At 41.7% G+C, this 27,241-nt stretch overlaps 1 protein-coding gene across 1 annotated transcript in view; it reads right to left on the bottom strand.

Moving 5' to 3' along the window:
- The window catches only part of PLPPR1 (phospholipid phosphatase related 1), a 140,342-nt gene that overhangs the window by 42,493 nt on the left and 70,608 nt on the right, over positions 1 to 27,241 (bottom strand). The window contains exon 2 of the mRNA XM_018052534.1: positions 11,130 to 11,318. Within this exon, the coding sequence (XP_017908023.1) occupies positions 11,130 to 11,318 (189 nt within the window). The remainder of the gene's footprint in view (positions 1 to 11,129; positions 11,319 to 27,241) is intronic.

Here is a 27,241-nt window from a genome sequence, read left to right as displayed (position 1 = left end):
AGGGGATGGGGCTCAAATAATCCATAAGTAAAATGTCCTAAGACTCTTGTGTCAGCAGGGATAAGCAGTATACAAATTGATACTATTGGTCAACAATATTCAAATCAGAGTTGAGATATGAAATATAAAAAAAAATCAGAACTAGAATATATACTAACTTGTATTGTTACTGATGGAGAAGGAAATGGCAACCCACTCCAGTATTCTTGCCTGGAGAATCCTGTGGATGGAGGACCCTGGTGGGCTGCCGTCTATGGGGTCGCACAGAGTAGGACACGGCTGAAGCAACTGAGCATGCATGCAGAGTTACTGATATAGTACTTTGAGTATATTAAGCAATACTGTTTACGTAAAGAAGGAAGGAAGGAAGAGAGGAAGGGGGTCATTTTACAAGTTAAAGGTAGGACAGCAGTCCTGATTTTCAGTTCAGACTGTGATGGACATAAAGGCTGCTGATGGAACAATCCAGCTCTCAGGTCCCAGTGAATGAGCTGCATGGATGTTCATTTCACTGATTGTGCACAGCGTACTGTTTCTCCATCCACTGGGTCCTATAGTCTCATACAGGCCTGATTCTGCTTGGAGAGAGAGGCGGGCGAGATTCTGCTTCCCTGCCAGGCCACCAGCCCATGTTGGAAGCCACCTCTCACACTGGCAGACTTATGACTCCGGTTCTGGCACTGACTGGGTTCCTGCATCTGTCTGTTTGCCATGCACACTCTGTCTCCATCCACCACTCTGTTCAGAGGGCAGCCGGGACACGTGGGACTCTCCATGTGTTCAGCCCTGGCTGCCCTGCCTATTACAGCCTTTCAGACTGTTGACTAACAAGCATGCTATCACTCATAGCAAATGAGAATACCCTCTGGTGAGAAATGATCAAGGCCAAACTAGCCCTGGCCATGAACAAGCAAGTGAATTCCACTGGTGCATCTCTCGTTCCCCACAGCTATGCCGCCTACTATCACAAGTGACCTAAAACTTTTAGATAACAATACATATACTTTTAGTGAGTAACTCCTTTTTAAAATTTTTAATTAGAGGATAATTACTTTACAATGTTGTGATGGTTTCTTCCATACATCAACATAAATCAGCCTTAGGTATACGTCCCCTCCTCCTTGATTCCCCTTCCTGCCTCCCTCCCCATCCCACCGCTCTAGATTGTCACAGCACTGGCTTTGGATTCCCTGCATCGTACTGCAAATTCCCACCGACTATTTATTTTACACATGGTAATGTATATGTTTCAAAGCTATTCTCTCAAATCATCCCACCCTCTCCTTCCCGCACTATGTCCAAAATTCTGTTCTTTATGTCTATATCTCCTCTGATACCCTGCAAATAGGATTATCAGTACTATCTTTCTAGATTCTATATATATGTGTTAATATATATTTATCTTTCTCTTTCTGACTGACTTCATAGTAACTCTTGATAAACCTGCCTTTGAAATATGGAAGCCCAAATTTCAAATAAATAAATAACCCTGGAATATAATACATTTGTTTGGTGAAATCTTTCAGAATTCATGTCTTTACAATGTTTTAAGGAGATCTGATAAGTCATCAGTGATATAAATGGAAAATATTTAGAAGATAGTGTTTTAGATTGCAAAATATAAAGTCTGCAGAAAAAGTCACCGGAAGACATCATTTCGTGTTGTAAGGGGGATCCACTGCATGTTCTGTGTGGCTGTTATCACAAAAGGCTTCTAGACATCCTGGAATATAGATTTGGGGTTCATGTATATGCTACTGTAGCTCTGATACTTGGCATATCAAAGTCATTGCTGTTTCTTTTTTTGTTTATGATTTTATTTTTTTAAAAAGTTTATTTATTTTAGTTGGAGGCTAATTACTTTACAATACTGTGGTGGTTTTTGCCATACATTGACATGACTCAGCCATGGGTATACATGTATCCACCCATCCTGAACCCCCCCACCCCAACTCCCTTCCCACCCTCTCCTTCTCCCACATAGTCCTGTTTCTTGAATGTAGGCTCTGGAGTTGAAATCTCTGTTCCTTCCCTTCTTGAGAGGTGACTTTGGGCAGATAACTGAACCTTCCCGAGCTTTTTTTTTTTCCCTCCATGATTTTAAACATGAGGGTAATAATTATATCAGAAAATTATTGATTATTAGAAATGTATATAAAAGCATCTAGAGAAGCTCAAGGAGTATTTGTTGCTTTCACTTACTGGTTGGTCTAGGCAAGAATGTGTGCTGAAACTGACTTAAAAACTGTCCTGGATTAAGGAAACATGGTGTGATTCAAGCTCTGCCCTGCCCCTCGCCAGGTGTCCAGTCTTGGACCACTTGGCTGACCTCTCTGGTTCCTTATCTGTCAATCTCTCATCTGTTAGACTACAGTGGCCCCTAACCTTTTTTTTTTTTAAACACCAAGGAGCAGTTTCATGGAAGACAATTTTTCCATGGACTGGGGAGGGGGAACGGTTTCAGGATGATTCAAATGCATTGTATTTATCGTGTGCCTTATTTCTATTATTACTATACCAGCTCCACCTCAGATCATTAGACATGAGATCCTGGAGCTTGGGGAACTCTGTAGGAGACCTTTAAGTTGCTCTTCCAGTTCCAAGATCTTTGTTTTTATGATAGAAACTGACAAGATAGTGCTGATTAAGGGAACTGATATCACATAATTGGGCTTCAGTGTCTCTTCTGTTGGTTAAGCTCTCCAGGGCCAGCATAGTTTCTTATAGTGATTCTCCCTCCAGCCTTCATTCACTTTTCAAACCCCACAGGGCTTTGCCCTCACGAAATAATCTTCCCTTGGAGCAAAGTGGACACAGCCTCCTCCAGAGTCATCACACTGCCTGAGACCTGTCACCTGTGTCTCTAAAGGACAGCAGAGGCTGCCAGCCCCTCTCTGGGTGTGCATGTAGCATGCTCTGAAGAAGAGAAGAGGGTTCTCTGCACACTTCTCAATAAGTGTCTAAGTAGCTGCAGATCTGTCAGTCCCAGGGAGTTGTAGATGCTTCCAATATCCTCCTTGGGAGCCTTCTTTACTCGTGAGCATTTCTGAGAAAGGCAGGCATGGTTTTTGCTGTGTGTGTTGTGTGTTCACACGTGTCACTCACTCAGTTGTGTCCGACTCTTTGTGACCCCATGGACTGATAGATCACCAGCTTCCTCTGTCCATGAGATTGTCCAGGCAAGAATACTGGAGTGGGTTGCCATGCCCTTCTCCAGAAGATCTTCCAGGCCAGGGGATCGAACCTGGGTCTCCTGCATTGCAGGCAGATTCTTTACTGTCTAAGGCCCAGGGTTTTTCCTGTAGATCTTGTTTAAACATGACCCAGGGGATTTTAAGCGTACTGACCATGCTGCCCAGCATCTTCATGCTCTGTTTAATCTTTCTTGATGAGTACCAGTAACACCTCAGATCTGCAGAGAGGATTCTAGTCCTCTAGGCTGCTGAGCTACACTTGGTTCAAGACCTCTTGATGTCTGCTTTATCACACTTGAGTGTAAATAAAGGAATTCAGCTGTAGACATTTCTATGCCTTTCTTTCCTTGATAGAATCAAGGCCATTTGGATGATGGCTTTGGAAATTATCCAGCAACTCCGATAATAAGTGTTTTGTGGATTGGAGAGTCATCATTACTGCTTCCCGTGTGGCTCAGCTGGTAAAGAATCCATCTGTAATGTTGGGAAGATTCACCTGGAGAAAGGAATGGCTACCAATTTCAGTGTTCCTGCCTAGAGAATTCCATGGACTGTATAGTCCCTGGGGTTGCAATGAGTTGGACACGACTGAGTGCCTTTCCTTGTCACTTTTCACTTACTGGTCTTAATCCAGGAGCACCACCTACCCATTCAGAAAGCTCTGAAATCGACACTTGCTATGAAGTGAGGCACCAGGGTGGCATACTACCTTGCCAAAGCAGGGTGTTCTCTTGAACTTTTTTTTCCCCCTTCTGAAAAGAGGATATAAGAGAAATGGGAATTTAAAATGAGTTAGCTAAAATACTGCTCTCAGTAAAAAATAAAATGCATTGTGGTCACCAAGTAACTCATCATCACATAATTTTTGGCAAATGATAGTCTTTTCAAGAAACAAATTATCAAAACTCCTAACACAATCATCTAATCATCAGTCATTAAAAGAGGCATTGTAAGGGTGGTAAGGAACATCTCAAAGGTGTAAGGACCTCTCGCTGTCAGATGATGTCAGGTGAAAAACAGTCTGGAAAGGAATTTGGGGCACTCATCCATCACATGGATAGGAAATAGGGAAATGGATATTCTTCTTCAAGATTTTGAAAAAATCCACAGCAGTTAATGAGGATATTTATAACGCTTTCCTGGGGTGGGGGAGGGAATGTAAATTATAATGACTAAGTACATTTGCAATAAAGAAAATGTACTCATGGTAAAGAAAAACAAATATAGGGACTTCCCTGGTGGTTCAGTGGTTCAGACTCCACGTTTCCACTGCAGGGAACATGGGTTCGATCCCTGGTCAGGGAACTAGGATCCCACATATTGCATGGTTGGGCCAAAATAAAAGGAAAAAACAGCACTGGCTTCTTATTTTTTAAAAAAGGAAATCGTGATAATGTACAAAAGGGAAAAGATGTGAATGATGAAGTGTTAAAAGGGGTTTCAATAGCTGAGGCTGTTCAGAGCCGGGAAGAGGCAGATGACAAGGCACTCAGGCGCCGACACTGTCTCCTCTGCTGCCGCAGCTGCGGTCCTCATCAGCCAAGCAACAGATGTGCCTGTAACCAGGGCCCACCCTCTGATCCACGCTGTGCTTTGAGCTTTTGTATTCACTCCCAGAGCTTCTGGCCTAGAAACCCCCCAAATGAAGAGTCACAGTTTCCTCCAGATTGGGCCTTTCTATCAAACCATGCTTGTCTCTTCCTTTCCTAGGAAATTCTCGCAGAGTCTTATGCATGTATGCTCACGTGTACACTTGCGTGCAGACCATGAGCTGTGTCAATTCTCCTGGGCTGGGCGTCAAACGTTCTGCTGTTTCAATTCTAAGTACTCCTGTCACTTTGTTGTGAGGCCAATAAAGGTTTACTAGCTATTGTCTCATGCCCTGTGGTGCTGGGGCTGAGATACAATACGGGTAAATCAGATTCTCCACCGAGTTAAATCCTCTTATCCAAAAAGGCTGTCTGCCTTTGAGTCTGTGAGTTTATTCAGGGGGCCTGAGGCAGTTGTGAGCCAGGGTTTCCACGTTGGTCAGAACGCACCCTGCAGATTTCCTGGAAGCCTGGGCCAACACTTTTGGCTAAATGGTTCTGGACACAATAAATACTCCAAGCTCTAACCTTTCCTAAGTCCCTGCACGGTTGCTCCCATGTGGCCTTGCCTCCACATGATGCTGATCCTTTCTGACAGCGAAGCACAAAAGGAGAAATAGGAAGTGACAGATCAAACCCGCAACAGAGTCCTTTCCCTCATGCCTTCTCTTGTGCATCCCTGCAATTAGTGCCCATCCTCAGAGACACACGGCAGTGTAGGGCGTTAGTTGTTCTCTAGCACATGAACCACAGGATACACAGAACACCAAGGCTAAGTCCAGGTTGAGGTGCCTTCTTAGAGAACTGCCATCAGTGTGTGACACACACACACACACACACACACACACAGTACTATTCTGAGAAACCCTACACACACACAGAAACACACACACATTGTGCCATTCTGTGTAACCCTTGGCCAGGCACAAATTAAACTCCAGAAAGTTTAATTTGTGAGTCTAAGAGAGACTAAGGAGTTGGGAATCTGACATTTGGAGCCTTCCAATTATAAGGTTCAGCTCTTAAGGAATATTAGAACCAGAAAGGTCTTGGAGATCATTTAGCCCCAGCCTACCTTTTACAGATGAGAAATCCAACCCACAGAGGGAACGTGCCTTATTGGAGGTCACACAATTACTGGGATGGAAAGCCATAACTGACATCCCTCCTTCTCTTGACAGAGCAGACCTGAGATAGGGTGACGCTGCAGCGTGAGGATGAAGGATGCACACCCAAGGGGTAGGGTGTGCTGAGTTCGGCACTTGGGATCTGTGTTCAGGTGGCCTGATACAGACTGCTCTCGGATATGCCGTACCTCTCCAAGAGGGACAGAAGTGAATATGGCTCCCTGCTCCCAGGAGATGTCCCTGAGCATCAGGAGAGGTCCACTCTCTCTCCTGCAGCTGCTGACTTATTTTCAGGTTTTGGGGGAAGATCAAGCACCACAGCAGGGTTTCAAGGCCACTGGACTCTGCCATTAACCCATCAGCTGTAATCAGTGCTGGGTCCTAGCAAATGCTCCTCATTTGAGAGGAAAATAAAAATAGAACCAAATGGGTGGGTTACTGTCCAGTCACATAGAGAACTAGCTGCAACCTTCAGCAAATCATTTAACGTAGCTAACTCACAAATAAAGTAGCTAATGACTGTCTTCCTGAATGAACTCACAGACTCAGAGTCAAAAATGAAGGAAATTGGACCACACACTTTCTCTATGCTCTTTGAGATATCTCTCTTCTATTTCTCTGGGATGCTATGAGGATAAATTAGGCAAGGACTGCAGAATACAAGAAAATTAAAAGAAGTTATCCCTGCCATCTTCATTTATGGAATATTCCTCAGCACATATCTTTGAAGGCCCTCCATCCTTATTGGTCACACTTTTCTCCCCAAGAAGAAAAGGAGTGGAATGTCCAAATCAGAGTTCCATACTTGAAAACGAGAGTAGAACTCTAGATCCTTAAAATTCAGTTCCCTGTCCAGTGGCCATACTGCCCTGGCTTCCCATCATGGCATTTGACCCCATGTCAGTTCATATCATTTGGGGAAAAAAGGAGTATATATGATCAAAATTCATAGTGTGAGAAGAATTTCTGCTGAAAATCTTAGGATGAAATCTATCATCTTTACCAGAGAGGAGAAATTCCTCATAAAGTTCTGTTTTATTTTTGGGTTTTTTTTTTTTGGTCATATGTGTTTTTATTAGAATTGCTGTTTAAATCTTACTAAAGATTGGTCATTTCATAATTATGCCAGAAGGATCAGAATATTTTAAAAATATCTTTCAGTTTGAAAATACTGCATTGATGTAGAATTTAATTGTATAACAGAAGAAAAAAATAACTGTTCCATTAGCACTCAGATAATAGCTGTACGTTTTAGTTTATTTCTTGCCAGTTTTTTTATGTATAATTATAAATTGGGGATTATACTTGTAACACACATGTGGTGTCTTCTTAGGGTCTATTAAATATTCAGAGCCACAGACAACCATATGTCTCATTTGGCACTGGTCCACTTGGGAGGAACTAATGGCTTGCCAATAGGGCAGCATCACTTGCTCCTCTTCAGCCAGTTTCCTTGCAGTGATTCAGGGCAGCTCAGGTGCAAGGAGATCAAAGACACATCAGAGGATGCAGGAGCCACCTTGGCTTAAAAGATTTATCGTGTGCCATCAGAGTCAATAAATGGTGCAGCAGTCCCACAGACATAGCTTCCAAGTTTCCAGAGTCACTTGCACTGGGAAATCATAGCATGGCACCGTCTTGGGTAATCTCAGTTCTCTGAGTCCAGGGGCAGTTCACCAATCAGGGGTTAATTCTGCCTAGTAACAGAACTGATACATACCCTCTTTTTCTGGAGAAACAGAGCTAGAAAACTAAGAGAATCTCATATTCTCTTATCAAAGGGAAAAAGCTTTTACCTCTGATACTAGATACAATTTCTTAGTCCTCATAAAAATCTTTTCATTAAATCATAAGCATGCTTCATTTCTCTTAGAGGTGTTTCAGAAATATCACTGCCTCATAATGAGTTTGGACAATCCTCTAGTTCTGTGTATTTAGCTACCACCAAGTATGCTTCTACTGTGAAAGCTGACTGAACATCCCTACTCTGGTTATCTCCTTAACATAAATTCAAGGAATGGAATTAATGGGTTCAAAGTTTATAAAACTCTTAGTACATCTTTGACTAGCTGCTCTTCAAAAAGAAAATGTCAGAAAAAAAAAAAAGAAAGAAAATGTCAGTTTACGTTTTTTAATGGCCAGTTTCTTTAAAAATATTATTTATTGATTTTTGGCTGCACTGGGTCTTCATTGCTTTGCACAGGCTTTGTCTAGCTATGGGGAGCTACTTTATGTTGCGGTGCATGGACTTCTCATCGCAGAGGCTTCTCCTGTGTGTACCATGGCTCTAGGGAGCATGGGCTCAGAAGCTGTGGCTCCTGGGCTCTAGAGCCCAGGCTCAATAATGGCGGTGCGAGGGCCTAGCTGCTCCATGGTGTGTGGCATCTTCCTGGATCAGGGATGAAACCAGTGTCTCCTACATTGGCAGGTGGATCCCCCACCACTGAGCTACCAGGGAAGCCCCTCAGTTTCCATTTTGACTCAAATTGTATGAAAGTATCTATACCTTTAACAACACAGGTTATACTTCTTTAAAGTGCTTGCCAGTTTTACATGGGGAAAATTCTGGACTTTAAAAAAACTACTTTCCTGTGATAATTCATGAGTTTAGAAATGTTTATGTGTATACAATTTATTTTGTTAATTGTCTATTTTTGTCCTTGCCCGTTTTTAAGTAGTAAGAATATTTACAAGGGAGTCTCATATTCTGCAAATATTTTTGCAGTCTTTATGTACTTTTTATTTTGGTAGAAACGCTTATTTTTCAGGTAGACAAATTTATCAGTTCTCTTCCATCTGCTTGCAATTAACATTCCTGATGCTTTTGTGGATGTGTATATAGACTTTCTAAGTGTTCTTTATAATGTGCATTGAAAAGCTTTCCACTTATTTTAAGGCTCCGGAACAGTTTTATAGTTACTGATTTTCTATGTATGCCTTGAAATTTTGAAGGAATTTACATTATAGTTATGTGTCTCCAATGATATGAGATAAATTTTAGACAGTTTAAAATTTTCTCTATTGTTATCTATTCAGTTTTCTACTTCTATTAAAGGCATTGTTAAAAAGTTATATTTTCATAGAATATTATCAATTTTATTGAGAGGTAAGCATGTATTGGCACAGAGCTGAATATACAATTTTAACAAAACTATAGTACAGACTTTTAAACATTTATATATTTTTGCTTATGTATTTTTTCTCTTTTTTTAACTTTTGTCTTCTGTTAGAACAAGGGGATTGTACATTTTACTTATCAATCCTATTGTTTTTTGATTCATTGATTTGTTCATAATTTTTATTGATCTGCTTCCTTTGCTTTCCTTAGTTTTTCTTTTTTTTTTAAAGGAAAAATGTCTCTATAATTACAAAAAGTAATTGCAGGAGAGCTCAGGCAATGATATTTCCTGGGACTAGCAAGAAGATAGGTAAATGTCTGTAAGTCAATGGATCTCTCAGGGATTCTAGTCTGAGAACTTGAGAAAATGGTATGTTTATGGGACAGGAAGAAACCAGGACCTGATTCCAGCTAAGCCCAGTGCCTCTGGGTAGAGCCACCATTAAGCCATTCCAGATAGAACCCAGTGTGGCCTCTAGGCTTTACCTGGGGAGCGAATTGTATCATTTTTTGAGATGCCTGGAAGTGGCATTTTATGCTTTCTCTTAGTCCCTGGGCTGGTGAGAAAGGAAAGTTAAGAGGGGCACATCCCCTAACACTCTAAACAGGAGGTGTCACTAAGGTCTCAGTGGAGTCTCTAAACAGAAGGTGTGAGAAGGGTCTCAGTGGAGTCTCCTCTGCAGGGAGAGGAAGTTCGTCTGTGATCCTGAAGAAGGTGAAGATCAGTTTCCAGTTTTTCTTTCTTTCCCCTACTTCTAACCAGTTAGCGCATGCTAGACACTATGCCAAGTATTTGTATGAAGCATCTTAAGTCTTGTGAACTAGGCAGTCACATCCCTATTTTGGGGGGCAGAGGGGGAGGGGAATAGTACAATGACTTGCCCAAAGTCACACAGACAGGATGTCCTGTGGGTTGGAATGCAAAGCTTGTGTTTTTTCACCACCATGAGAGATCATGTTTTATCACAGCTGATCTTAATTCCTACTGCAGAGCTTTATCATTTAAGGGGGAGCTTGTCAAGCCTAGAATTAATGATAAACATGAACTTAAAGTACTCATTATGTGCATATTCTCCTCTAAATTCAATTCCATTTCTCATCTTAAAGCAAGGAAAACATTTGTACGGAAAACAATACTTGAACTGAACATCTGAGTAATCAGTACACTCCTCAGCATGCCAGTGGTATTTTTATTACTGTCCCAAAGAGAGGGGAGTGGGGGATGAGGGAGAAAGGGTAGGGGAGGAGGGGGAGTTGAGGGGGAGGAAGCTTTGGAAGAAAAAAGGAGCAAATGATAACTGAGATCACATCCCAAATAATCTGACCCCATAGCATGTACAAAGAAACGTTTATTTTAAAATACAAAGTCATTTTTTTAAGTTAAAATTAAGATATCTAAGTGTTAAATCACTTTACTAGACAATACAGATCTGTGAGTTTTATGTTTTTGAAACAGTCTCCCTAGAGGACTGTTGGGCCAATTTTTTTTTTTTTTTTCCTCATGAGAGAGAAGAGTGCAATCAATGAAAGTAAAGTTGCAACTTAATTGAATGTCATGCAGTGTGAGGAGAGCCAGAGCTGCCCAGAATGAATCACGGCAAATCAGGTTGAGCGATTTCTCTCATCTCCAGCCTCTCTGGAAGTTCAGTCAGAAGAACAGGAGATGCAGGCTGGTGGGGGGAGTGGGGTGGGGGAGTTCTGTTCCAATCTGACATGAGTCTTTATATCGAGGCCAGCATTTACATTCACAACCTCTTCTGAATACACACAACGCACGCCATACTTTTTTTTTTTTCAAGAGCGCAATTGCTATACTTAACATGACAGCCACTCATGACTATTGACTTATATATTCAGACATACTTTAAAAATTTTATATATTTCAATTCAGGCACTGAAAAGCAAAAGCCACCTGTAAAAGACAAGGCCTACTTAGATGAGATTTTATGCAGGGCTCTACTCACTCTGTTTTGACCGGAAAAGGACACAGCTAATAAGGCTGCTGCTGTACGCCCAGGAAGAGAGGAAAGAGGAGAAAAGGCAGACGGAAAATGTCGTTTAGGATCCAACAGGAAAGAGGGAAATCTCTTTCTGTACTTACAATAGCAGTTGGGGTTGCAGCCAGCACACAGTAGAGCAGCAGAGGGGTGATGAAGCTTTCCTCCTCTGTCCCCGGGTAAGGCTTCATTAAGTCTCCGTCCTGACAGAAGAATCCTTGGATATGCACCTGAAAAGTGTCAGTGCATTCGAAGTAGTAGGCAAGCAGCACTGTCCCAGCCATGATGACAAGCTGAAAATACAGCATGGCCACACAGAGACATTAGCAGGGCTTTGGAGCTGTGCCCGCCCCTCAGAGCATACTCCCTCCATCACCCGGCAGCTCTCCTTGTACTGGTACCAGCAAGTGTCTGCGTGTCTGGCTCCACGTGTGCCGGGCTCAGGGAGTGTGTGCTTACTTGTCTGCCTTGTAACGTCTGTTATATAAACCTTCCAGCAAATAAGAACGGCTCCCATCTGAGAGGCAGACCACAGCATCGTTTGCAGAGAGACCCAGCTTCTGCTGCCCCCCCCACCCCCCTCCCCCCCCCCCCCCCCCCCCCCCCGCCTTCCCAGAGGATGCATGGGAACCAAGGCAATGCTGCCATTCAGGACAGAGGTGAAAAGTCAAAGGACAGTGGCATGTGAATTGGCCAGATGTAGCATGAGATCTGCTCATGGAAAATTTCAGAAAATATCAGAGATAAACTTACCTTATTATAAAGTATTAGAGGCAGGTAAATGATGAAGGAATGAATGATCAGGAAAGCTAAAGCCTAGAAAGGCTAAGGGAAATTTTCAGAACCACACCCTAAATTAATGGCATGGATAAGAACATCGTACAGGTATCCTATATCAGTCATAACTCTTATCCTTTTCCAAAAAGGTATTACCTTTATTCCAAAAATAAAGGTACGGCTTTCTACCTTTAATAAAGGTTTTCTACCAGTCAATAAAGGACTTTGCTGATGATGACATCTTATTCTAAATGTACTTCATAAGGTTTGGACACAAAAAGGGACACAGTTTTATCCTTTCGTTTAGCTCAGACATGTCCCAGATACTCACCGAGGTTTAGATGAAGCCTTTAATAGGTGTGACAAGTTGGGGGAGTATGGAAACACCATTATTTTCCTCATTCACAACAGAAACACCAAAATGGCAAGATGAGATGGTGATAAAGGTAGATAGAAAAGAGGTCTTTGAGATTATAAAATTATAGAAAATTAAGCTGGAAAAGACCTTGGAAGTTTTCTCATCTAAAACCTTTATTTCTTAGATGAGAAAACAGAGGCCCAGCAAGGAGAACTAACTACTGCTGGATTATCCAATAAGTAAACCAAACATGTGCTTATGCTGACAATCAGCAAAACAAGGAAACTGAAATGGAGAAAAAAGTATTTTAAAATGTTGATTTGTTTAAAAGTATCAAAGTAATCATTTTGGGAAAAATTAGAACTTGGTAGTGTGTCTTTCATGGCTTAAAAATTGTTTCTTTGTGGAAGTACATAAAGGGCAGGGAGGAAGAAGGATAATCTTTGAGGGTTTAGTCTCTTTTTTTTTTTTTTGCTTTTACAGTTTTTGTTTATTTCTCTTCCATTTTCCTCAGATTTACAATGGCTGTTTTATTTATTGCTTTGCACCCAGAGGCCTTCCACCTGTTGGAAAAAATATGGAGTTAGTCTCCAGTTTTTATTCCAGCCCTGGAGTGACAAACCCAAGGTCACATAGCTAGTTAGTGTTAGACCCAGGACAAGAAACCCACATTTTCTGATCTCCAGGGGGCAAAACACCTGTCATGGAGTGCAAATCACCTCCTATACAAGTTATGGGGGGAGGCAAGGCGGCTCAGCTCTCATGCAGAGAGGCACTGTTTGTCATCTTTATCCACATTCATGTCCATTTCTTTCGCTGCAACACCAGAGCAGAGCCTCGCACTCTGCCCACTCTTTCATACCAGGCACAGTCTCTGCTTCTGGAATGTTAGCTTTGCGAGTCCTCCTCCTCATTGTCTTTAAAGGTCATTTGAGTTAAGAATCTTCCCCAGTCGTCCATTTTCTCTCAGTGCCTTTCCTCTTTGGCTCAGGAGCCTTGAATTATCTCTGCCTGCACTGAGTTCAAAGTGCAGACTCCTAACCATCCTGCTATAAAGGTCTATAGGCTCCAAATCATACTTTCCAATCACTCTCACACACAGCTTGTTTCTGGCTCTACAAGGATTATATTCCATTATCTGACATTTGCTACCTTCCTCCCCAGTGGACCTTCTGTCACAACTTCTGACCATGCAGTAATCTCTAGACGTTTGTGTGCATTTCTTGGTGCCTGAAGTTGTTTATTGGCCTGTGTAAGTTACCAGTGCTCCTGCCACCATCTCTGTTTCAAGCATTTTATTTCTTTCCTCTTTAAAACAAACTTGGATACAGATGTTTCCTATAAGGATGAGAAATAGGTGCTCCCGAGCTGCCCCACTGAATGGTGCTCTTGCTGGCAGCTAGTTGATAAAGTCAAGGCCAGGATGCTTCTGTTTCTCTTTTGTTGCACTGCTCCGTTGGATTGACTGGATGGGAAGCTAGCTAGCCAGCTGACCTGAATGTTTTGGAGCTAACACTAGGGTTCCAACAGTTTGGGGGCTCTGCCTCTGTTTCTGTTTTCTGCACAGGCATGATCTGATTTCTGTTTATCTTATCCATGTGGCAGGAAACACATTTTCTCTCTCTCAGCTTCGTTAGTCCTTAGGAGAAATGTGATTGGCGAACAGGCAGATCAATGGGGGCTTTTCGGATAAAACAAAAATAAATAAATGGCATCTAGCTTCCTCTATTGAAGAGGAATATTATATTTTATTAGGTGCATTTGTGCTACCACTTACATTTAAAAGAGAAAAAGGTAAAAGGAAGTAAATGATAGCAAAATTGTGTGTGTGTGTATATATATACACACACACATATATATGGTCTATATACAAATGATCTATATGTATATTTGTGTGTATATACAATCATACATATATATACACACATATTGTATACATTATTATACATATACATTATACATATATAATGTGTGTGTGCATGTTAGGTCACTTCTGTCATGTCTGACTCTGTGCAACCCTATGGACTGTAGCCTGCCAGGTTCCTTTGTCCATGGGATTCCCCAGGCAAGGATATTGGAGTGGTTTGCCACGCCCTCCTCCAGGGGATCTTCCCAACCCAGAGATTGAACCCAGATCTCCTGCATTGCAGGCAGATTCTTTACCATGAGCACAGGCTTCTTTTCTATTGAATGTTCTTTCATGAAAGAAAGTGAAAATGAAGTCACTCAGTCGTGTCTGACTCTTTGTGACCCCATGGACTATAGCCTACCAGGCTCCTCCATCCATGGGATTTTCCAGGCAAGAATACTGGAGTGGGTTGCCATTTCCTTCTCCAGGAGATCTTCCTGACCTGGGGATCAAACCCGGGTCTCCCACATTGTAGGCAGATCTTTACCGTTTGAGCCACCAGGGAATCCAGCTTTCTCTCATGACTAAAAAGAAGTACAGGAACAGGAGAAGCACATTGATTCTGCTTCCATGGGCAAAGGCACAGCATGGATAACACACAATTAGGTGTCAGCGTCCTCCCTTCCTCCTTCCTATCCTGGGCTGCATTCGTCACTGTCTAGGTTTGTGTCACTTGTGCCAGCTGGCACCCTTGCCATCTGCGCTGCCTTCTCCAGCCCCAGCTAGGGAGGCCTGGAGGGTGGCCATAATGTTGGTGTCACATGAGCAGATGGCGAGGCTGTGCTGGACCCAAGTGCTGGTGGCAGGGTTGATGATACCAGTGTGAAAAGAGCAGTTACGGCTGTGGGGAGATAAGGTGTCAGGAGCTCCCGTCCCAGGGATTCTCCTAAGCTCTCACTTCCTGAGAATGACAACCCGATATATGAGGATGCATTAAGTCCTGATCATTCCATGAAGATTCAGAAGGCAGCAGCCAGCAGTGTATGAAATCCAGCTTCTCAGAGTCTACAGTCCTGTGTTTCTACCCCAGCCCTCTGCTGATGGGAGAAAAGTTAAGGTCACAGAGGGGTAACTGGGAAGGCCACAAAGCTGAGAGGAGAGACTGAGATGACAGATATGTTTTCCTTTGGTTGGTAAAGTCTGAAGCAATTGTGGACCACTAATTTATATGACAGGGTACAAGCTAGGAGAGCAGGGCACAGATAATGGTGTATGACTCATGTGAGTGAGTGAAACTGTGTGTGTGTGTTTGTGTGTGTGTCCAGGGATGTAGGGGCAGACTCATGATATGGGAATGAGAGGACTGGTATCTGGTTTGGCGTATAAAGGGGGCATTTTTATTTTAAGATTTTTTTAATTTATTTATTTGGCTGTGTCAGTCCTGGTTGCAGCATGTGGGATCTAGTTCCCTGACCAGGGAAGCTTGAACTCTTAGCTTCTGGACCACCAGGGAAGTCCCTAAAGGGCATAGTTGGAACTGAGGGATCCTAGTGCTAAGTGACCAGTCATCTTAGTTTGCCCAGGACCAAGGGGTGTCCTGGGACGTGGACCTTTCAGTGCTAACATGGAGATGTTTGTGTGTCTTGAACAAATTGGGGTGCTTAGTCACTCTACCTGAGGCAATGAATGCCTCCCTCCCCCAAAAGCTTTCTTATTCTGGTCTTGCCAGAAGTGATCGAGACCAATGCCAATTAATCAGCCAACCAACAATTGTTTCTGAAAACTATCTCTGTGTTCAGTCCCGAGCTAAGTGTAGTGAAGATGAGGAATTCTCAGATATGCTCTCTAATCTCAATTCATTCGTGACCCAACTGGGAGCACACATCAACACAGGAAACAGTGATCTGTAGGAGGGCATCAGTTGATCCCAAGCTGGGGTTCATATGTAGTTGGTGACCTAGTAGGGATGGGTGTTGACAGAAGGAGAGCAAGGGAAGGAGCTGCTGTGTGGAGGAGGAGCAAGGGCAAGGGGGTGGAGAAGGCAGAGGGGTGTGTGTTCAGGATATTGGTTTTGACTTAGTCCCAGGGACATTTGTTCAATTCCATAGAGAGAGAGGATAAAGGATACTCAGAGCAGAAGGAAGGCTGCATCAGAGCTTAGATGATCAGATCTGGCATGGTTGCGATGCAGAAGCGAAGTCTTAGAACTTCTAGGGATAGTACACATTAAAGACTTGGATGTTGTTCAGTACTGGCAAAGCATGTTAGGCACCAAAGGTCAGCAGCTGCACAAAACAGCTGGGGTGGGACACCCTCAAGTGGTACTGATGGAAGTGGGAACAAGATCGTAAGCTGGAGGGGAAACACCTCAGAAAACTGACAGCGAGCCCCGTGAGACCTCCCTGGGAACCCTTCGAAATAAAAGTGATGCTTCGAGAGGAACCGGAAGTCTTCCACAACAACAGGGGCGAGAGCCAAGGAGAAACAGAACGAGGAGGAGATGGAGGAGATGGTGGAGATGGTGATGGTAAAGGAGATGATCTATACTATGCATGTCTTGGGAACTGTTCTAAGCACACGACATAAATCAACTCTTTTCTCTGTGCTCAACCAACCAAAATGGTACACATATTATTTCCATTTTATAGAAGAGGAAACAGAAGCCCAGAGAGATAACATGAATTGTATAAGGTCACACAACTGGGCTGAATCTAGGATTACTACTGTAATTATGATATATTTCTTCACACAAACTCTGCCAGCCTAAGGAAAATCAGGTGAGAAACATGTCAGCATAATATTAAGGGCTAAACCATGTGCTACAGACTTGAGTACTTAAAAAATTTTATTTGACTGTGCTGGTCATAATTGCAGCATGTGGGATCTAGTTCCCTGACTAGGGATCGAATCTGGGCCCCCTGCATTGGGAGTGTAAAGTCTTAGCCACTGGATCACAAGGGAAGTCCCCAGACTTGAGTACTTTATTCAAATGTTTCCTGGAATCAATTTCTTCATCTGTATGAAGATGACACCACCCTTATGGCAGAAAGTGAAGAAGAACTCAATAGCCTCTTGATGAAAGTGAAAGAGGAGAGTGAAAAAGTTGGCTTAAAGCTCAACATTCAGAAAACTAAGATCACGGCATCTGGTCCCATCACTTCATGACAAATAGATGGGGAAACAGTGGAAACAGTGGTTCGCTTTATTTTTCTGCGCTCCAAAATCACTGTAGATGGTGACTGCAGCCATGAAATTAAAAGACACTTGCTCCTTGGAAGGAAAGTTATGACTAACCTAGACAGCATATTAAAAAGCAGAGACATTACTTTGCCAACAAAGGTCCGTTTAGCCAAGGCTATTGTTTCTCACATTCACATATGGATGTGAGAGTTGGACTGTAAAGAAAGCTGAGCACTGAAGAATTGATGCTTTTGAACTGTGGTGTTGGAGAAGACTCTTGAGAATCCCTTGGACTGCAAGGAGATCCAACCAGTCCATTCTAAAGGAGATCAATCCTGGGTGTTCATTGGAAGGACTAATGTTGAAGCTGAAACTCCAATATTTTGGCCACCTGATGCGGAGAGCTGACTCATTTGAAAAGACCCTGATGCTGGGAAAGATTGAGGAAAGGAGGAGAAGGGGACAACGGAGGATGAGATGGTTGGATGGCATCACCAACACAATGGACATGGGTTTGGGTGGACTCCGGGAGTTGGTGATGGACAGGGAGGCCTGGCATGCTGTGGTTCACGGGGTCAAAAAGAGTTGGACACAACTGAGCGACTGAACTAAACTGATGAAGGTCAATAATAACTCATAAATATGCCATGAGGCATGTTTATATATTCTCATTTTGTTTCAAAAAGAAGTTATACCAACTTTTACCAAATAAAGTAAGCAAGCATCAGTGAACTGTTGGAACAGAAGAAATAAATATGGAGACAGGAATTATGTCCTTGAGTATAAGTTGTCTTATAGACAACACAATAAGGAATTACTGGTCAGTTTCACATTTCACAGTAACTATAAGATAAAAACCAACCAATGGTTAAATAGAGGTAAGTAGAATCTTTCTGATAGAGTGACTGGACAGAAATTCATCCTGGGTCCTCACAAGCAACATGATAAACAATGACCATGCTGAGAGTGACTGTGCTGTTCCTTATATGGGATTTCATATCAACTCTAACATAGGCTAATGACATCACATTAAAGCTAAATGGACAAAAACAATACTGTGAGATAGAAGGGAGGAGGTGGATATCATGATTCAGTGTAGCTTACACTTGAGAGATACAGCACAATGAAAAGTTAAGACTGCCTAGCCTGGAAACCCACTCTGCTGCTTACTAGGAATGTGACAAATTCCTGTGCCTCTGTTTCCTCATTAATAAAGTGAAGGGGCTAGGAATACTACAGCACCTACCTCTTCAGGTCTTTGTGCAGATTAAATGAGGATTGTGTAGTATTTAGAGCATTATCTGACTCAATAGAAAGCATGTTCTAGAAGAATGCATAGACTGTGTATTCTTCCACATTCTTTATTATAGTTTTTCTCAGATTAGGTTTTTAAAAACTACTGGGTAGCAGTGAATTAGATACGACCTTTTCATAAGCACTCTGCTAGGGAAACACAGATCCACATATTTTTTAAAAAATGGATTTCATTGTTTAATGATACCACAATGTCATGAAACTCCATAGTTCATCAGGCACTCTATCAGATCTAGTCCCTTAAACCTATTTCTCACTTCCACTGTATTAATCATAAGGGATTTGATTTAGGTCATACATGAATGGTCTAGTGGTTTTCCCCACTTTTCTTCAATTTAAGTCTGAATTTGGCAATAAGGAGTTCATGATCTGAGCCACAGTCAGCTCCTGGTCTTGTTTTTGCTGACTATATAGAGCTTCTCCATCTTTGGCTGCAAAGAATATAATCAATCTGATTTCGGTGTTGACCATCTGGTGATGTCCATGTGTAGAGTCTTCTCTTGTATTGTTGGAAGAGGGTGTTTGCTATGACCAGTGCATTCTCTTGGCAAAAGCTCTATTAGCCTTTGCCCTGATTCATTCTGTATTCCAAGGCCAAATTTGCCTGTTACTCCAGGTGTTTCTTAACTTCCTACTGTTGCATTCCAGTCCCCTATAATGAAAAGGACATCTTTTTTGGGTGTTAGTTCTAAAAGGTCTCGTAGATCTTCATAGAACCATTCAATTTTAGTTTCTTCAGCATTACTGGTTGGGGCATAGACTTGGATTACTGTGATATTGAATGGTTTGCCTTGGAAATGTACAGCGATCACTCTGTCATTTTTGAGATTGCATCCAAGTACTGCATTTCAGACTCTTTTCTTGACTATGATGGCTACTCCATTTCTTCTAAGGGATTCCTGCCCATAGTAGTAGATATAATGGTCATCTGAGTAAATTCACCCATTCCAATCCATTTTAGTTCGCTGCTTCCTAGAATGTTGACATTCACACTTGCCATCTCCTGTTTGACCAAAGAATGCTCAAACTAATGCACAATTGTGCTCATCTCACATTCTTCACATGGAGAAGGAAAAGGCAACCCATTCCAGTATTCTTGCCTGGAAAATTCCATGGTCAGAGGAACCTGGCAGGCTTCAGTCCATAGAGTCGTAAAGAGTCAGCCATGACTGAGCACATCAGCACATGCTAGTAAAGTAATGCTCAAAATTCTCCAAGCCAGGCTTTAGCAATATGTGAACTGTGACATTCCAGATGTTCAAGCTGGTTTTAGAAAAGGCAGAGGAACCAGAGATCAAATTGCCAACGTCCGCTGGCTCATTGAAAAAGCACGAGAGTTCCAGAAAAACGTCCTACTTCTGCTTTATTGACTATGCCAAAGCCTTTGACTGTGGATCACAGCAAACTGTGGAAACTTCTGAAAGAGATGGGAATACCAGACCACCTGACCTGCCTCTTGAGAAATCTGTATGCAGGTCAGGAAGCAACAGTTAGAACTGGACATGGAACAACAGACTGGTTCCAAATAGGAAAAGGAGTACATCAAGGCTGTATATTGTCACCCTGCTTATTTAACTTCTATGAAGAGTACACCATGAGAAACGCTGGGCTGGAAGAAATACAAGCTGGAATCAAGATAGCCGGGAGAAATATCAGTAACCTCAGATATGCAGATGATACCACCCTTATGACAGAAAGTGAAGAGGAACTAAAAAGCCTCTTGATGAGAGCGAAAGAGGAGAGCAAAAAAGTTGGCTTAAAGCTCAACATTCAGAAAACTAAGATCATGGCATCTGGTCCCATCACTTCATGGGAAATAGATGGGGAAACAGTGGAAGCAGTGTCAGACTTTATTTTGGGGGGCCCCAAAATCACTGCAGATGGTGATTGCAGCCATGAAATTAAAAGACGCTTACTCCTTGGAAGAAAAGTTATGACCAACCTAGATAGCATATTCAAAAGCAGAGACATTACTTTGCCAACAAAGGTCCATCTAGTCAAGGCTACGGTTTTTCCAGTGGTCATGTATGGATGCGAGAGTTGGACTGTGAAGAAGGCTGAGCGCCGAAGAATTGATGCTTTTGAACTGTGGTGTTGGAGAAAACTGTTGAGCGTCCCTTGGACTGCAAGGAGATCCAGCCAGTCCATTCTGAAGGAGATCAGCCCTGGGATTTCTTCGAAAGGAATGATGCTAAAGCTGAAACTCCAGTACTTTGGCCACCTCATGCGAAGAGTTGACTCATTGGAAAAGACCCTGATGCTGGGAGGGATTAGGGGCAGGAGGAGAAGGGGACGACAGAGGATGAGATGGCCGGATGGCATCACTGACTTGATGGACGTGAGTCTGAGTGAACTCCGGGAGTTGGTGATGGACAGGGAGGCCTGGCATGCTGCGATTCTTGGGGTCGCAAAGAGTCAGACACGACTGAGACTGAACTGAACTGAGTGGAAGTAACTTTTGATCAGTCTGCTCTCTGTAGGACAAATCTTAAGCTTTTCTCATCCTGGCTTCTTCTGTGAGAAAAGACTGCATTACTTTTCAGGGTTGTAAGGAGAACTGATGATATTATACATAAATTTGATGATAGTATTTTGGCATATCGTACATGCTTAATAAATGACATCCCTAATCATTATAACTTCATTTAGGGATACTGTATCTTAATATGTCCTTTATTATACTTGGTTTCTAAACTGAAGGTATGAAACCGTTAGTGGATCTTGAAACAAATGTACACAGTTTGGAGTTCAGCCAGAATTTTGTAGGGAAAAAGAACAGAAGGAAATTGTATATATTAGAGAGTTTTACATAGAATAAGGACAAGTCTCTGAAAAATTTTTATTAATGCATGCTTGACTTACAATGTTGTGTTAATTTCTTCTGTACAGCAAAGTGACTCAGTTATACATATTATTTTTCATATTTTTCCCATTTTGATTTATTACAAGATATTGAATATAGTTCCCTGTGCTATACAGTAGGACCCTGTTTTTTAGCCATCTGATATATACTAGTTTGCACTTGCTAATCACAAACTCCCAGTCCCAAGGACAAGTGTTTTTATGTGAAACTTTGAGTATGCAACATATAGGCAGAAGGAGAATGTGTACTACAAAGTAAAGTATATTTCTTTCTTTCAGTTATATTTTTTAAAATGTTCTAATAAAATGGGATTTTATTAGATACCTGTCTCATCGTAAGCAAGTTCCTTATTCTTAATGACTAAGACATGTAAGTTAAAATCCCAAATCTAGTAATTACTACTGTATGTCTTCGAACCAATTGCATAACCTGTCTATGCCTTAGTTTCCTCACCTGTGAAATGCTCATGAGAGAAGTAAGAGAACTATATGATTTAGTATATCAAAACCACTTACTTCTCAATGCTCGTGGAAATGTATATCAAAAAGAGTAAATTTTTACCATATGTCAATTTAAAAATACGTTAAAAATGCCTACACTGAATAGGCACTCAAACACTGTTAGACTTAAGTAGAATATACATTGTTTTCTGAATAAGCAAACAATACCACATGTACTAAAATACATGAGAATATAAAATCATTGCATTAGCCTAATGAGAATATAAAATCATTGCATTAGCCAAGACTGAATGATCAACCAATTTTTCCATGTACAAAAGATAGAAAAGATGCTTAACAAGCATCTTATTTCTACAAATATGAATTTTCAAGAGTCAAACTATTCTTAGTTTGCTATTTGTAAAGGATATCTTCTCTCAAGAAATGACAGGATAAAAATATTAAGCAATTAGTCTTCTTTTGTCAATGCACTTGATTCTTAATTGTCTATTTTTTATTCTGAAATATTTTAAAAATTATTGTGGTAAGAACACTTAAAATGAGATCTATGTTCTTAACAAATATTTAAGAGTACCATTATGTTATTGATCACTATAGGTCCAATGTACAGCACATTTTTAGAGCTTATTCCCCAGTTTTTTTGAGTTGTATTATACTTTTGTAATCAATACCATAGGAAATGGATGGATCCAGCATGTCTAACACTTAAAAAGCATATAATGGTCACCACTGGTCACACTGCTGTCGGCCTGCATAGGGACTGAGATTGTGGCTTCTGCATCTGTCTGTGCTGATCCTCTGGTATTTTTCTGGAGAAAAAGCATCACTTCTAGATAGTACCAATAGAGCTTAAATCCCTGGGATCTGAACTCAGTACCCTGAAACTTCATACCTGTTGATTAGTAACTCTCCATTTCCCCCTCAGTCCAGAATCTTTTAATTAGTAGGCAGTTAAGTTATGGTTAACCATGACATCCTCATGTAAAAACTGAGAAACTTAGTATGGACCAGTGTATATATGAGAATTCATTCCTTTTTTAAGGAGAACCAAAGGTGTACCACAGGCAAGGATGTAGATGAAATGAGATTGTTCAGTTATTCAACTAGTATTTATTGAGTGCCTACTACATGCAGACATTAGGGGTTTTCAGTTGTTGACAAAACTGAAAAATAACAAAACTTATAAAACAGACATGATTTTTGGACTCATGGGGCTTTCTGTGGGGAGAGAGATATTATAAAAGCAAATCCAAAGGAATGAGAATAATGACTCCCATTGACTGAGCACATAGCCAAGTATGTGCTTTGAAATGTATTGCCACATGATACTCATGCCACCCTGTGAGATGATGAGTTACCCTCATTTAAAGCAGAGTACATTTATCAAAGCTTACAGAACTAGTGAATGGTGGAGTGGGATTTGAACCGCTGGTGTCACTTAAGCATAATGAGATGATGTCTGTAAAATGCTTAGTCTAATGCCTTCTTAGCACTTAGTGAGTGCTCAGTTCCTCCTTTCTCATATTCTGTGAGTTCTATTCACTTGTCCTTTTCAATGGGCCTGGGGTAAGAGTAGGGGTTGACTGATCACTTCCCACCCAAAGCTCTCCTTTCCTAGCATTTAATTAATTTATTTGGCTGTTTCGGGTCTTAGTTGTGGCACACGGGCTCTTCGTTGCAGCAGTGTGCTCTGCCTGTTTTCCTCTAAGGGCTTTATAGTGTCTGGCCTTACATTTAGGTCTTTGATCCATTTTAAGTTTATGCTGTTAGAGAATGTTCTAATTTCATTCTTTTATGTGTAGCTGTCTGGTTTTTGCAACACCATTTACTGAAGAGACTGTCTTGTCTCCATTGTATATTCTTCCCTCCTTTGTCATAGATAAATTAACCATAGGTCTGTGGGTTTATCTCTGGGCTTTCTATCCTGTTCCATATATATTTGGATCTATATTTCTTTTTTTATGCTAGTACCATACTGTCTTGATTACTGTAGCTTTGTAGTATAGTCTGAAGTCAGGGGTTATGATTCCTCCAGCTCTGTTTTTCTTTCCCAGGCTTGCTTTGGCTGCTTGGGGGTCTTTTGTGCTTCTCTATAAATTAAAAATTTTTTGTCTTCATTCTGTGAAAAATGCCACTGGTGATTTGATAGGGATTGTACTGATTGTGTATATTGCCTTGGGTAGAATAGTCAGTTTAATGATATCGGTTCTTCCAATCCAAGAACATGGTAGATCTTTCCTTCTATTTGTGTCATCTTTAATTTCTTTTATCAGCATCTTATAGTTTTCAGAGCACAGATTTTTTATCTCCTTCAGTTCAGTTCAATCACTCAGTCATGTCTGACTCTTTGCAACCTCATGAATCACAGCACACCAGGCCTCCCTGTCCATCACCACCTCCCGGAGTTCACTCAAACTCATGTCCATCGAGTTGGTGATGCCATCCGCCATCTCATCCTCTGTCATCCCCTTCTCCTCCTGCCCCCAATCCCTCCCAGCATCAGGGTCTTTTCCAATGAGTCAACTCTTTGCACGAGGTGGCCAAAGTATTGGAGTTTCAGCTTTAGCATCAGTCCTTCCAAAAAACACCAAGGACTGATCTCCTTTAAGATGGACTGGTTGGATCTCCTTGCAGTCCAAGGGACTCTCAACAGTCTTCTCCAACACCACAGTTCAAAAGCATCAATTCTTTGGCTCTCAGCTTTCTTCACAGTCCAACTCTCACATCCATGCATGACTACTGGAAAAACCATAGCCTTGACTAGCTGGACCTTTGTTGGCAAAGTAATATCTCTGCTTTTGAATATGCTATCTAGGTTGGTCATAACTTTCCTTCCAAGGAGTAAGCATCTTTTAATTTCATGACTGCAGTCACCATCTGCAGTGATTTTGGAGAGCGAAAAATAGTCTGACACTGTTTCCCCATCGATTTCCCGTGAAGTGATGGGATGAGATGCCATGATCTTCATTTTCTGAATGTTGAGCTTTAAGCCAACTTTTTCACTCTCCACTTTCACTTTCATCAAGAGGCTTTTTAGTTCCTCTTCACTTTCTGCCATAAGGGTGGTGTCATGTGCATATCTGAGGTTATTGATATTTCTCCTGGCGGTGAGGAGATATCCTTCATCCAAGGTAAGGAGCAGCGGCTGTGCTTTGCTGGAGCAGCCGTGAAGAGATACCCCACACCCAAGGTAAGAGAAACCCAAGTAAGATGGTAGGTGTTGCAAGAGGGCATCAGAGGGCAGACACACTGAAACCATATTCACAGAAAACTAGTCAATCTAATCACACTAGGACCACAGCCTTGTTTAACTCAATGAAACTAAGCCATGCCCATGGGGCAACCCAAGACGGGCAGGTCGTGGTGGAGAGGCCTGACAGAATGTGGTCCACTGGAGAAGGGAATGGCAAACCACTTTGTTATTCTTGCCTTGAGAACCCCATGAACAGTATAAAAAGGCAAAATGATAGGATACTGAAAGAGGAACTCCCCAGGTCAGTACGCTACTGGAGATCAGTTGACCATCTCAGGACATGTTAAATCCAGGAGCTACAGGGCTCAGTGTGTGGCCACCTGAACCTGGAAAAGCCATGAGGGCTAACATATGGTTTTTCAGAGGGAAAAGTAAAGGGGACATGTAAAACCAAGAAGACAGTAAGGCCTGGAGAGAGAGAATAATTTTGGTTCTGATGGTTTTGCAGTTTTTGCTTTTAGTTTGTGCTGAGGACTGTCTACTTTCTGGTTTTCAGTGAATTCACTTTTACTCTAATTTCAAAAGATTTGGCTTCACATAATGCAGTTGGTTTTCTGTTCTATGAATCCAAAGAGCCATGATCAAAACAGCCTACCCTGTTGCTCTTGAAAGAGTTGGTCCTTTAGGGCACTGGAATGAGAACTCTGCTCTAAACCCACAAACATTCTTGGGTTCAAGTTTCCTAGCACCTGACTTCTTTATGGGATTGACTATCACTGGATGAAAAGCTACAGGAATAACAAGTAGGTCATCTGAATGCCAGTCTTTAGACTAACACCAAAGGCCTCACTTCCTCTTGTGGAGGAAGGGGAGAAGGGTGTAGATGTGAGAACAGGGCCTCTGGTGTGCCATCCACTTGAGTCAAAAGCACTGAAGAAAATGTTTAGAAATCCCTCCTCCAAAGAAAGAAGACTTGTGTCATTTCTGACAGCCAAGACATAGGCAGCAGACTTACTAAGTGTATCAGTAGGTCCAAGGGGGTTTGAGTGGGCACAGGGAAGGAAAAAAATCTCATTAATCTGTGAGGATGAGGCCTTCTCAATTTTTAAAGAGCCAGTTGAAGAAATTACACTTGTACTATAATTTCAAAAGGAAATGCAATTTTCTTGCCATCTTTAAAATTTCTTTCATTAATAATCAAAAGAGATTTTCAGTGAAAGAGATACAGGCTTAATCAGCAGGCACAGCCCCTGTGTGAACAAAGCTGGGTATCACAAGCGAATACATGAAGCTGGATTTGAATCATCATTACTGCAATCTTTGCTTTATAACTGAACATTGATTTGCCTTTGGGGAGACTGATTTGATTTTCTGCCTAAAGAATCATTTTGGGTCTTGTGCCTAGTCTGAAGGAAAAAGAGGACTTTATTCTTACTTCCTTTATAGTATGGCCTATCCACACTATACTAATATCCACACTAAAATCCTAATGTATGATGTTCCAAGTAAAGGTACCTTACTGAAGGACTTCAACTATTTAATCCACTTAATCAAAGGAAAATATAATAGGATAAGATTTCAGCCCAACAAAAGAAATTTGCTAGTCATTCTGGGCCCTTTTGTTACAGGATTAAGTTCAATGGGACTTCACCTTATCCTGTATTTTTCTTTCTTTAGGGGTAAGGTCATGTAATGTGATTTTCATCATTAGGAATACTTTGGTATAGGATGCCTCAGTATCCAAGAGGCAGTTATTGGTGGAAGGGAAATTAGTTTTAGTCAAAAAGCCACCAATCAGGGAGAAGGCAGATTCGTGTCCCCCCAAAGCCAAATCTGAAGATTCTGCTCGGCCATGAAGTTTATTTGTTTGTTTAAAAATTTTTTTAATTGGGGAAGACAATTGCTTTACAGTTTTTTTCTTGGTTTCTGCTGTACAACAATGTGAATTAGCCATACATATACATATATCCCCTCCCTCCCACCGCCCCACCCCGCCACCCCTCTAGATCATCACAGAGCACCTGGCTGAGCTCCTTGCGCTGTACAGCAGCTTCCCACTAGCCATGTTCCACACATGGTAATGTGTAAATGTCAATGCTACTCGCTCAGTTTGTCCCACCCTCTCCTTCCCTGGTTGTGTCTACAAGTCTGGTTTCTATGTCTGCATCTCTGTGCCCTGCACATAGGTTCAACAGTCCTATTTTTCTGGATACCATATATC

This window comes from Capra hircus, chromosome 8, assembly GCF_001704415.2.
Source record: "Capra hircus breed San Clemente chromosome 8, ASM170441v1, whole genome shotgun sequence".
In the NCBI taxonomy this organism is placed as follows: Eukaryota; Metazoa; Chordata; class Mammalia; order Artiodactyla; family Bovidae; genus Capra; species Capra hircus.
Note: the sequence above shows the minus strand (reverse complement) of the source record. Positions and strands in the feature narration are given on the sequence as shown.